Source organism: Carettochelys insculpta, chromosome 8 (genome assembly GCF_033958435.1).
Source record: "Carettochelys insculpta isolate YL-2023 chromosome 8, ASM3395843v1, whole genome shotgun sequence".
Taxonomy (NCBI): Eukaryota; Metazoa; Chordata; order Testudines; family Carettochelyidae; genus Carettochelys; species Carettochelys insculpta.
Window position 1 is genome coordinate 31713907 of NC_134144.1, and position 13333 is coordinate 31727239.

Consider the following 13333-nt stretch of genomic DNA (forward strand, 5'->3'; position numbering starts at 1 on the left):
TCAGTTTCTGAAGCCCACGTGTTTGGTGTGTTTTTGCGAGGAAAAACTTGGTTGACTCTGTTGACATGGGTCATTCTGGGGGTGTTCTCAGAACACCTTTGGTAAGGTTCTTTTTAAAAAAGTCACTGTCCTTTAAAAATGGTTAGAATGAAGAACAGCCCCAGTAGTGTAACTGCTGCATGGTGGCTTGATGTGGGGGGCTGCCCCTTACAAATATGAAGCAGAAAAAACAACCATTTCAACAGGTTGTTCAATCAGCTGCGAGTTCTCAGAACACATTAAAATGTTTGTGGTTGTCCACTTAACTTCCAATGGCTGAAGGTTTCAGGATGAGTTGCAAACTCTTTATGATTATGTTGCTGTCATGTCAGAAGTGCACTCTATCAATTATACAGATGATTCCCTGCAGTATGCCATAAAGGGCATGGAGTAATTAAGAAGCTGAAGGAGGATATATGGTTCTACAAAAGGGAGAAAGTCAGCTGAGACTGGGGGTACACACCACCTTCCTTGGGCTTTCTTGCTAAATCCTGTGCAGGGCAAAAGCCCTCTCACGCACTGAAGCCCCACACAAGGCAGGACACGTCTGCACACATGATCTGCATAGCCCAGCAACCATGTGGGGTGTGTGGGTGCGGCGGGGGGGAGCAATTAATTTTTTTTACCTGGTACTGCTGCGCATTCCTGGTGTTTACTCAGCACAGATTCATCCACCCACGCAGAAATGAGATCCCGGCACTCCTGATGGCTCCATACTGGGGCTCTTTTGCGACCCTGAGAAATCATGGTTAGGCACGATCACCAGGCTGCCCATAAAGAAAATGGATTCAAATTGTTGGGCTTTTTGTTTCCTACTTCCTGCACACCTGTACAGCAGCAGAGATGAAAGCGACTAGAATAGAAACATTTGGGACATGATGGCATACCTCTGGAGGCCGAAAAATTGCGGTTAAAGTAATGTTGTTTCTATAGTAGCACTAATTTGACATTTTAAATTCAAACTTGGTGTTACACTGCAGTGGAGGGGTGGGACAAGAAAGGCAACCTTCGTGCCCATTAAAACTGACCTCATGGCATTTGCAGTGAAGACAGTCACATTGTAAAATCAAGCTACGTGCCTTAAAATCAACTTTATGCTCTAGTGTAGACATAGCCCAAGTATTCCAAAACTGAACAAAGTCTACTGTTATGCAACCACTCTCTTACGCACCTTCTGCCCCTATGGTGTCAAGGTGTAACTTGAACAAATCAATGATCTGCCAAGTCTGCTCTCAACAAAAGGCCTGGAATATTACACACTAACAGATTTGACTGTTAAAATTTTAAAAAGTGGGACTGTGCTCGAAAGATGGGTTAGATGTAATATTCTATAATCATTAATTATCGTAAAACCAAGTAATCATTTCAAATCCTCATGGAATTTGATGGGAGTCAGCATGGGAAGTAAAACATGATGATGTTCTACCAGTTGGGAATCTATAAGGCATTTATCAGGTACTGTGCCCACAAGCTCACCTATTAAATGTATTTATATAGCTGCTAAGATGGACTCAACTACCATAAAACGCATGCCTCTACAATGTATCAGAGAATCTGCCTGTCTGTCCAAGAACAACTCCTCCTAAACGGTAGGAGCTATGATCACCAAATTTACTATACACCTTCTTGTAACAAAGGAAAGTAAGGTTTGGTTGTGCCAGGAAAATGGGATGTACCTGGAATGGGATTGCTGCTCATAAAACCATACAGAAAAGAGACAAAACACCAGGTAGATAAAAGGAGCTGACTGCCCCAGCCTTGAGTCTTCCACCCCCAGGTGTCCTTTAGGGAGAGCAGGAGTGGGAGTAGCAGAAGGCCAGAAGCCTCCCCATGACCCATTTCATACAGGATATTGCTGGCTGTTACCCTTTGTCAGGGAGTGATAGGAAGTGCATGGTTTGTGGCACTCCCTGCTCTGGTTGGGGAGCACAGAGAGCAGAGGAACCTGGAAACAGCCCCAGCCAGGGGACATGCACCTCTTCTTAAGCTGTATCCACTGGAGCTGCAGTGGCCATGGAGTGGTGCTTCGCGCCTGGGCCCAAGCTGCTGTGATGAGAGCGGGGCTGGAGTAGCCCTCTCTCTGCAGGGCAGCCTGAGGCAATGATTTAAACGAAGCATTTTTATTAAGAGAGTTAAGGACCCAAAAAATAGCAGGTAAATCTTTCGGTTTAAAATGAGATATTGGGTTCGATGGGACTTGGATCAGGTCAGAGGAGAACTAGGACATGTCTTCTGTTATTCACTTAATATGATGTCTACTTAGAATTCAACTTCACAAAAACTCTAATTTTTTCCAAGTAACTTACCTGTACTATTATGCACCTAATTTGCAGATTCAGTTTCCTCCCCAGGAGCAATACTAGATTGAACTAAAGTTACTAATTAAAAGTTTACAATGTTTACATAGGTTTAAATTACACAGTTTAATTTGCAAATCTTTTCCCCACTTCCCATTAAAATTTTGCAGTTTCAAAATAATTTTAATGTAGTCCTACAATTACATTAAAGTTGATTTTCTCCAGCAAATTTTTTTTGAGAGACATGGAAACCAGATTTTAAACTAATGGGCATTCACCAAAAACTTTACATGACGATACAAATGTCTTTTTGAAAATAAATTTCCTTAGCTGCACAGTCAAAATAGCAAGAGACTAGACAGTACTGTAAAACAAGTGGAATACAGATGACATTTTGGAGTGACAAGGGTCAGCTAGTAAAGACTAGAGAAATAAAGTAATCCTTGTACCTTATTTTCCAACAATAACTTTCAAGGGACTACTACCTAAAGTCAGTGAAAATTGTTCTCCATCTAGTACAGGTGATGAAAGTACAAGAATTTCCCAAAGAGCTTAAGCTGTTTACAGGAGCTGGCTGTTGCTTTGCCTATCTTCACAAAACAGTGATTACAGAAACGTTCCTCTGGTTCCTGGAATCCTACCTTATTTTAAATGCAAGGTACAAGTGCAAAATCTTCATTACTGTATTTTCTTATTTTTCTGATTCAGCCTTAGAAACTCTCATCATACTGAGTTTTCTAGCTAAAGCGTCTCAGCAAATTTGTCTCTAGAAAAAGAAAAAAAGTTTTAAAAAAGTTAATTTGAATAGTCTCCCGAGAAAGGAAAAAAACAGAATTGTTTAGGCCCATTTTCTTTTTATTAATAATATAAGTTCTATTATCTCTTAACATTACAACTGCACTTTTACAGTTAATTTTCACACTAAATGACAAACACTGTTTGGCTTAATTAGCAGAAAGTTAAATTATAACCTTGATAGACACTGATTTCAAAGCCTGAAGAACAGTGTGTTTTCTGGATTTCAGTATTTGTGCTCCTTGCTCTTTTTCTTAGGTTGGTTTCATTATTATGGAAGAACTGTTTAGGTTAATCTCTGTTCTCAGCTGTAAGAGAAAGGGGACATCTTTATATGTATCCTATCAAAACAAGCTGCATGCACAGTACTGAAAGCCATGAAGAGAGACAGGCTGTTCATTCTGACCATCCAAGCTGTAAACCTGTACGCGTTACTTAATTTAAGAAGTTCCCTATGACAGTACACCCCAATGTCTGTAAGGGGGATTGAATGGTATATCCTAGTTTTGAAAACTGTAACGGTCAACATCCTCATTCTATAGCTTTGAATTTTACTAAAAACCTGAGAAAACTAGCAGTTTTTTTTTAAATACAAGTGGTGACAAAGTTAGCAAAAACGCTGTGTTTTGTACCAGAAACATGGCTACACTGCTACTTTACTTTTCATTTTGTGATGCGCATTGCCAAGACAGACATTTGATCTGCGTACACCAGGATCCATCTTTGAATAGACTGCAGCTACTGTAAATGAAGCCCATGTGAAAGAAGAAAATTGGGTAAGAAAAATGGTGGAAGACTTAATTTAGCATCAGAAACAAAGTCTTTCACGCAATTGATCGTGCTTCTCTTATGGATTTTGCCTCTTGTAGATGTGTTACGAGAATATAACAAACTCCTTATTTAGTATATTATTTTTCAAGAAGTATGTCAATGCCGAATCTTTCACTTTTTGAACTACTACAGTCACGTATATTTTACACATTTAGGGTTTTAATTAAGCTTTGGACAATCCATAAGATTATTTAGAAAAGCAAAAAACTACACAAAATGACTAAGAAGTGTACTAATTAGAATGTGTTCAAATTAATTTTCAGTTTAGCATTTTCTCAGGCTTGTCCACTGCTATTACTGCATGTAAGATCCCCAAGTTATTTCACTTTATTACACAAGACATGACTGACATTTTGAAGTTTCAACTTCACACAATATAATCAGATTTATGGGTATATAGACAACTGTATGAGATTTACCCGTACAACTTCCATTAATGTTTATAAAGGATGGGGAAACATGGTTAGGAAGGTGATACCAGGAGGGGATAAACAGTAGCATTTGCAGTGCCAGACAGTATTTCAAATCAAATGAACCAACTTGTTCATATTGAGTAAAATCGTCACAAGGAAATCCAAGTCCTTCTTCATTTAATTCTGCTTGTGTGATATTCCAAAAAGAAAATGTTTTTCATGTATCCACTAATGTTCATTCATAAATCTGATTCTTCATAATTAGACATGCTACGTATAGAGGCACATATTTACTGACTTCTAGCAAAACAATACAGCTTAAGACCTCTGTATTACAGAGTGATACTAGTAGTCAGCAGGATTCCAGCTGCAGACATAACCACCATTTGCACAGTATGCAAAGTTGAGAAATCCTTAGCATAAAAAAAGGAAGATTACAGAATTACCTTGTTGAAAAGTACATGCTGTACAATCTCGAATAAGGAACACTTAACTATATAGTGCTGGAAGTCAGTTTCCTAGCATATCACTATGCTTACAAATTTTTGGGTGCTGCTGAAACATGAACTCCATGGGGAAAAACTTTAAAAGTAAGATACAGGAAGGCTGGATTCACTTTTTAAACTAAACTAAAATTTCATAAAATAAAGTTCAAAATTCTAGCTGCATTACACTTCCTATTAACTTCCTATTTTTGACTTGTCAATTGTAATAGTTTTAATTTGCTAACCTTTTGAATTCATATATTTCAAAGTGCTGTTTGTGTAGGCAAGGTCTTTAAGGTGATTTTTAATCAGACATTTAAATTAGTTAAAATAGTTTCAAAGTTTTGATTAGATATGTAGTATATTTCAAGCAACAGGCTTATCAAGTATGGCAAATTTAAAATAAAATGAACATTAAACTCTTTCATCAAGCTATTGTGTCATGATCTGTTAATTTACAGATTATAATTCTTAATGTCTAATTACTAAAGATGACAGCTAATTTTTAAAAATAGTTTAAAAACAACTTCCTCAATTTTAAATATAGGATTTTCATGTGACGATTACTTTGGATATTAAAAAAGACGTTCAAACTGCCCGCACAGTTGTGTAGCAGTTAGCTAATTAGAGAGTATGTCTTTGAAAAGATATCAACTCAAAAATGTAAACTATTCTGTATGACTAAATACTTAAAGTATCAAAAGTTGGATACTTTGCTTTAAGAAAAGAATCCATCTGAAAATAGGAATCATAAATAGTGAGAATTTCAAATTTTAATTTCACTTATTCTAGGTAAAATTGTTTCTGGACTGATACTGTTACACACATCGTTTAAGGGGAAAAAAAATCCATGTTTTTGATTATATGGAGGACTTTTGCAGACTCAAGCAATGTAAACCAATAATTCAGAAAGGCCAAAAGGAAGTTAAAATTGGAAACTTCATTTTTGGATGGTATATTTTCCATTTTGGATTAATAAAACTTGAAATGGTTGAGAACTGATTCAAGGCAAAGTGCTAGACAAAAGTTTTATTTTAAAATAGACAAAACACTTTTTGCTGGGGAGGAGGAGATTTTGTATTTCCACAAAAATAAAGTGAAAATAGACACATGAGGAGTGCTGTGTTCATGAAGGCAATAATTTTATGTAACAAACTTGTTAATATACAATGAGAAATGTCTGCTGTTCTGTACAAAACTTATGACTGACTGAATAGCATATTAAAGATTATCCCAGCAATACAAATACAACTCAGGACACACTTCAAGTATTTTTATCAAAGACTTCACATTTTCAGTAATGCTGAAAAGAAGGCTGACAAGCCAAACATCCTACAGAACATGTTCAATCTTTTAAACAGACAGTCTGCATTTATACTTCTAATCAGATCTTCATTAGGAGGCGCCTATCTGCTTAACCCTTAAGCATACAAAGTATTCCTTTAATGTAATCCACATCATGTGCTTCCCAGCAACTTTCTTCTAGCAAGAGGCTGTGTGAACAGCTGCTTATGGAGACACCACCAATGCCAGGCTTTGTTCTTTTTTCAGGGGATGCTTTAATACAGGGAAATGACAATCATCGGCTGTACTGCCTCACTAAACTTGGAACGCCAAATCTGCATTTGCAAACCAGTATGTACATTGATATGCTTCTGCCAGGTTGTGTTGAGAGGGTTAGGAATTCAGTGAGTAAATCTGAATTTGAATAGTGAATGTTTTCATTTTATTGGAGGAAAACCAATGTAAGAAGGATACTAGTTTTTAAAGTTCAGTCACGTTATATTTGATTACTGGGATAAGAGTACAATGAGGCCAAAAACAATAAGTTTGAAATTTTCAGATAGTAACAATTTTACAAAAGGTTCCCGTTTCCAAAGATGTTCTTGGGGTCCACATATTCTTTGACAGACTTAAGCATCCCCAAGCCAACATCAGAAATACTCTCCTTCATCCACCGCTTCCGCAACTTGCCCACTAGAAAAACAAAAACAAAAATGTTTCAATATGTGGCATGATACTAGGAGCCAATCAATCTTATGACTATGAATGAATAAACACTGTGTGATAAATGCTTTTATTCAAAAATGAGAAATGTTTTGCTTTATTTGATTTATTGAGCCCACTAGACTATCAAGCTCATTAAGCTCAGTGTATTCCCAGAGGAAGCCTGTATTCTACACTGTCTACTTTTTTGCAAAGTATAAAATTTAGCTGAAGTTAAGGTTGAAATAATGTGCCAGATTACAAACAAAGAAATGGTAATTAGATTCATTTTTTAAAAAGCCCCAGACCCTCATCTTATTAGGAAATTTTAAAACATTAAGAGGAAACAATTGAAAATAAAACACCTCAGGTATTGATCTCCGTAAGTCTAAAACAGATTTATGCAGGACAAAAAAGTTTTAACTACTAAGTAAACATGTTAAAAGTTACTTTCAGGTAAGATTAGCCTAAAAACCAATGGAAAAATCGCTGAGATTTTAAAACTAGCAAAGGTATAAAATGTAATATTTGCTCTCCTAAAATGGCATGTTTCAGTTTCAACAAATCTCTGAATAAATTAATATATTCTCCATACTGGTGAATAGATCACCACAAGAAGGATGCCTAATTTTCAGGGTACAATTAATACATAAGACATGAATTCACATACAAAATAGAGATTGTTCTCAATGACAGATGGCAAATTTATATTTGTTGGATAAAGCAGCACTTTATAACAACTTCTGTCATGCATGTTATTTTAGGGATTAACAAACAGGTCACTTTGTAGGAATGTTATTTATTAATTAACCAAGTCATCAACCCTGGTTTAATAGGTCAATCAAAACAGGGGACATTCTTTCATTACACTATAGCATTTAGCTTGCCAGCTTAAGATACAATCCATTTGTCAGGATGAAGTGATAGACTACTATTGCATCTGCCTCTCAAAAATCTTTAAGAGTATCTGCAGCTAAATACAAACAGTCTTTTGTGCCCCATTCTCAGTGTAGCCATCAAACTGTCATCAGAAAAATGAACGATGGGAACATCACTGGAGAACAGACTATTTCTGTTTATACCTTAAGGAATATAAACTAGCCACAGTGCTGACTGAAAGAAAGCAGTATAAAATATTGCAATGATGTTGGAAAAACAATCCTGAAATGTAGTAAAAAAGGAATATTTGCACAAGTATTAAAAATCACATGATATAATAACTACCAGTATTACTTCCTAGTCTTCCTCTAAAATATCTTGTCATTATAATTCTATTGTCTACTAAGCAAACTGAGTTTTTGATCTAGTTAAAACTGTGGATACGGCTTGACCATCACTTCAAGCAATTTACATTTTGGCTGTTAGAGGCAAGGAGTTGCAGAACAGTCATTGCCATTCTCGACAGTTATCTGTAATATAGTTTCAGTGAATGTGTCCTGTGGTTACAGATGTAATTGTCCTGAAAAGACTGCAAACAACAGCTCCAACAAGATGGAGCACATTAGAACCACAGCAGGATGCCCAACAGCTAGCATGCCTGCCTCTTTTTACACCTCCAGTAATAATGCAATTCCATGAGGAACTGAACTGCCATCTGAGCAGACACCAAACAGCCACTGCATATTTAATGAAGTCACTCACCAAGTGCTGGAAAACAGAAGGTGCTTGGAGTGCATCATTAGTTCTGTCAGAGTGATAATTTACACATCTATCTTGTCAAATTTTCTATGGTTTATACTTTTACAATAATAAATCTAACATACATTTGATTAGTGAACTGGAAAGTAAAAAAGCTGTACAGCAGATATATCAGTGGTCCTCCATGAACATATGTGATAAGAGATTTTTAACCCCTTGGTAGCACTGGGCTGGGAGCTCCTGCTGTCCAGGCTAATGAGTTTTACACAGTCTTGTTAACTATTCCAATTTCTTTTTGCCAAGAGGCTAAAATAAAAGGTTAAACCAGTGGTTTTGCTCAGCAAATTTAGATTGCTCCGTTTAGTTAAAAAAAGCTACATGAAAGAACAGGACTTGTGTAGAAAATTCTAATCAGCTAATCAGTTTTTCTTTCTTTCCCCCCCCTCCCCCCACCATCTTTCTGTTAAATTCTCTTTGTCTCAGTTATCATTTATCAGGATTTTCCAGATCTGAAGAAGTGGGTCTGTCCCACGAAAGCTCATCACCTAATAAGTTATATTGTTAGTCTTTAAAGTGCTACAGGGCTGCTTTTTTGTTTTGTGAAGATACAGACTAAAACAGCTACCTCTCTGACCTTAGGCAGACATTGAGTTGTAAAAAAAAACTGAACAGAGGAAGACAAATCTGAAAAACTCACTACCTTGAAAAAAATATATCTAATTTTGAGCCTAGTAAGAATTACAGTACCTTACTTCTGAATAGAGGAAAACCTCCTCCAGATATCAGTTTTCTGTATTTTAAAAAATTATATTTAAAAGTCACTCATGTTGCACATCTTTAACTACACAGCAACTGTTTAGGTAGGCTTTTAACTCTCACCACAATAGTTGTACTTCGGGGCTGCTACTATTTTCCTTATTAATCCTTCAGAATAATTCTGTGTTCATGGGATCATGCTGCATCACCACAATGCAACAGCTTAATATCCTTAGTAAGACACAGACTAATTATCTAAAATAAAAATATGGGACTGACTTTCAAATTTTTAACACAAATGGCAAACACCCAAACCCAACAAATGTGCTAAGAATTGATTATACGGGTGCATACATAGATAATCAAAGGCAGTCATGTAATTTCAAGCATCATTGGAAACAGGAAGAAGAGACCCATTGTTTGCAAAATGGAACAGGACAAATTCAGCAAGAAAACAAATATTATTTTAAAGATGCCTATGTTGTAGACATTAAATGAGCTGCTTGACGGCTTTCATAGATATATACATCCACGTGTAATGCTTATATTGTGATCTGAAATTTGCCTAACCTTAGCTTTGGTAGATCATCAGATAGCAGATCCCCCTAGGCACGGGCACTCCATTGAGAGTGCCCCATGCATCTGTCTGAAGCATATTTTTCCTAGTTAATAGATCTTAACTATATTTAGTAAGTGTATAAAAAGTTTCAAAGGTGTATCCTAGAATTTTAACTCTTTAACTAGCTTATAAATAATCAAAGCACAGTCAACTTCCAAGCAAATACGCAATTATTCTGTTCTGGAAGGGACAGTGTATTGGCCCATGTGGCCATTTCACTGATGCTAACTGAAACAAGCAGAAAACAAAAGAATTTCACAGCAAAATGAATAGTCACGGAGAAGTAGCTGTGTTAGTATATTCACAAAACAAAAAAGCAGTCCTGGAGCACTTTAAAGACTAACAAAATAATGTATTAGGTGATGAGATTTAATGGGGGCAGACCCATTTCTTCAGATCTGGAAGAAAGCCTATTTCCGGGTCTGAAGAAGTGGATCTTCCTCACAAAAGCTCATCATCTAATCAATTATTTTGTTAATCTTTAAAGTGCTACAGGACTGCTTTTTTGTTTTATAATAAAAATGAGTTACAGACATGGAGGAGGAGTTGTCTTTTCCTATTCAGTCATGCAAGAAAAAAAGGTGTAAAATTCTTCATGAATTAATTGAAAAAAATTAAAATATTGGAAGAGAGATTGCATTCATCAATTGGAAGGGCACATCTAACTTTTGCCAATATGATTTACATTCTCCTTATCACATCAGATCATTGCTAGAATGCCGCAAGCAACAGTACTTTTTCCATTTGTGACTGCTCATGCATCTTGACATTCTTGCAACATAGTCTGGAACCCACTTATGCGAGATATTCTCTATCTTATCACAGAAGTTATGATTTTAAGGACCGTTTTACTTTGTGCTCAGGGTGACGCACTCCAGGATGTTATTAGACAATATTTAAACTGAGATACAGAACAAAGTTCTAACTACTGATGGCTTTCAGAGCTGGCCTGACACCTTCGAGGGATGCTCATTCTTCTGGCCATCATGAAATTTGATGTTCATCAATTTCATTTTACCTACTTAAGAATAAACCCTCCTGTATCATCTGGATAAATTGATTAGTGTTTAATAGACTGCCAAAAATTTCAGTATTTAGAATACAAAACCTGCCATTTATTGTAATCAGACACATAACACTATGTTTCTTGTACTCCCAGGACTCAGTGTGCTGCTTTCAGCAAAAGTAGTGCATTACCTGGGCAGCCCAAGGCTGATTGCCCAGGAGAAACAGAAAGAGGGACAACAGCTCTTCAGGCCCCTCATACTATCTTTGAAGTTATGTGACTCGGGTGAGGAGCAGTTGTTGGTGAAACGTGGCAGCTGGAGTGGAGATAACGAACCACTGACACTGGGCAGAGCTTTGTCAAACTGGGAATGTAAAACATGTGACTGGGGGGCAATGTTCCCTCTAATCTGTTCCATAATTTTTATATGCACAAAGGGATGTACAAATGTGCACCACTAGAAGAAACAAAAAACCTAGCTGTGGGAGCTAGTCTAACCAACTGGACAGCATCTGAATCTCTCCTGAGTGGCTACACAAGCACACAGCTTACAGGGAACACAGATGAGGGAACTGAGTAGGACTGTAGAGGAAAGGCCAGGTGGCTAAACTGGACACCAGGCATAAAACCATTCTACTCAACTGATTTAAGTTCATCTGGAGCCCAGAAACACCACAACTCAGGGCTCCAAAGGCCAGACCACTGCAAGGTAGCCCTATTCTAGCCATACCTCTTCACATGGGTGGTGTTGGATCTCCAATCCACTCAGAAATCAAGGACAGCAATATTGGACCCATGAAGAACAGAGCTTTATTCAACTGTCACATACTTCTGGCACCTGTATGCTGTCTCCACAGGAACCTAAATATCCAGCCTTACTGGAAGAAACTTTCCCTATGAAAAAATATCCTAGTGAAACAGAAGGCTGAACACTAAGGCAGAAAGCAAGCCACTGAATGAAGTAAAGACAGAGTACATAGACTATACATCTCCCAGAAACAGTCCACTATTTGCAGGTTAATTGTGTGATTTTTCCAGTTTCTTTATTAGAATGATTATCTTATTGTTGGTTACTGTAAGAGGGGGCCCTTAGTGTATTTTACAATAGAGCATGAGGCACTCTGCAACAGCGCCTATCTAAAATTTGTACTTCTATTACTGTGCAGCAATGAGGTGTGTCACACTTTGTCCATTAAGAAGCTCTCTCCTCTTGGAGACATGCCTATCTCTGAAAGAATTATTTATTCAGATAAAGTAAAATAAAAGCATGAAGTGTGTCTTGTTGGTTTTTTGGCCTTTTTTGTTTTGTTTTTACAGGCACTTCTATGGATGGAGAAACAGCCTGGGGCTTTGTTTTAAGCTCAAAAATATTTGTAAGATTACTTTTTATAACTTGAGTTTACCAAGACTGAAGGGCAGCCAGTACAAATTGGGTCCACACACAGGATTATTAGTATAAACTTGGTTTTATAAGCTGACCAAAGATTGAGTTAAGCAGGCTTTATAATTTCCCATAGCCTCAAGACCCAGACTACATCTGTTTTCTTTGATACACAAAACCAGAGTTAAAATAGCTCCATTTATCACAACGTGATTGTAGGCAGACAAACCAGCCTGCCTGTTTCCAGATAGGGAAAGCACCTGTGATTAATCACAATTACAGGACAAACACTAAAAGAAATTGCATCAATAACCCCCACCCCCACACCCTAAACCTCAAAAACAGTGCTGAGAATGTCAAGACAAGGCCTTAAGGTCAGTAAATAAAATTGATACCATTAAACAAGTTTTCCAACAGAAAGTTTGTGTAGCACAGGGGACAAAAATCATGCCTTTTATATTACAGGTACATAATTTAATATACCATCCCCTGATACGACAAAGATAATTAAAATGGGAGTTAAGGTTGAGAAATCAGTAGTAAAAATTCAGGCATAAACAAACATTTCAGGGATGTTGTACTGAAAACCAAAATTAAGCACCAGAAACCCAACAGATTCAGAGTCAGTGTTCAAGCTGAAAGAAATACAAACAGGATATGATATGAAAATGCAATTGATGTACCTACTCACATGTCCTTACATGCTCTATAGTGATACCATGCAATACCCATACAATTATTATGAGTTTAGTATTAGTTATCCCAGATTAACGAAAGTAAAAATATGAAAAAAAAGCTTTTTTTTGTTTCTCCCCATCATCCTGTAGCAGCCTTGCCTCTCACTTCTCAAATGCTCCTGTGTCCAGGCTGCTGAAACAGCCCTTTGGAGCAATGGGAAGACGACGACTCCTCAGAAGAGCCCTGAAATTAGCCCAGGAATTTGAAGACGTGATGCCCAAAGATCATGGCACTATCAAGGTGGTATAAACCCAACTTTGCACTCCTCACACTTTGTCTTTACATTTTTACACAGAGCTCAATTTCAATTTCAGAATTAGAAGTTTTATTTTAGGTCATATTTTCCCTT

General features: G+C 37.0%; 1 protein-coding gene across 1 annotated transcript in view; it reads right to left on the minus strand.

Moving 5' to 3' along the window:
• Positions 1–5985: 5985 nt before the first annotated feature.
• The window catches only part of AGPS (alkylglycerone phosphate synthase), a 131021-nt gene continuing 123673 nt past the window's right edge, over positions 5986–13333 (minus strand). The window contains exon 20 of the mRNA XM_075001377.1: positions 5986–6837. Within this exon, the coding sequence (XP_074857478.1) occupies positions 6716–6837 (122 nt within the window). The 3' untranslated portion in view covers positions 5986–6715. The remainder of the gene's footprint in view (positions 6838–13333) is intronic.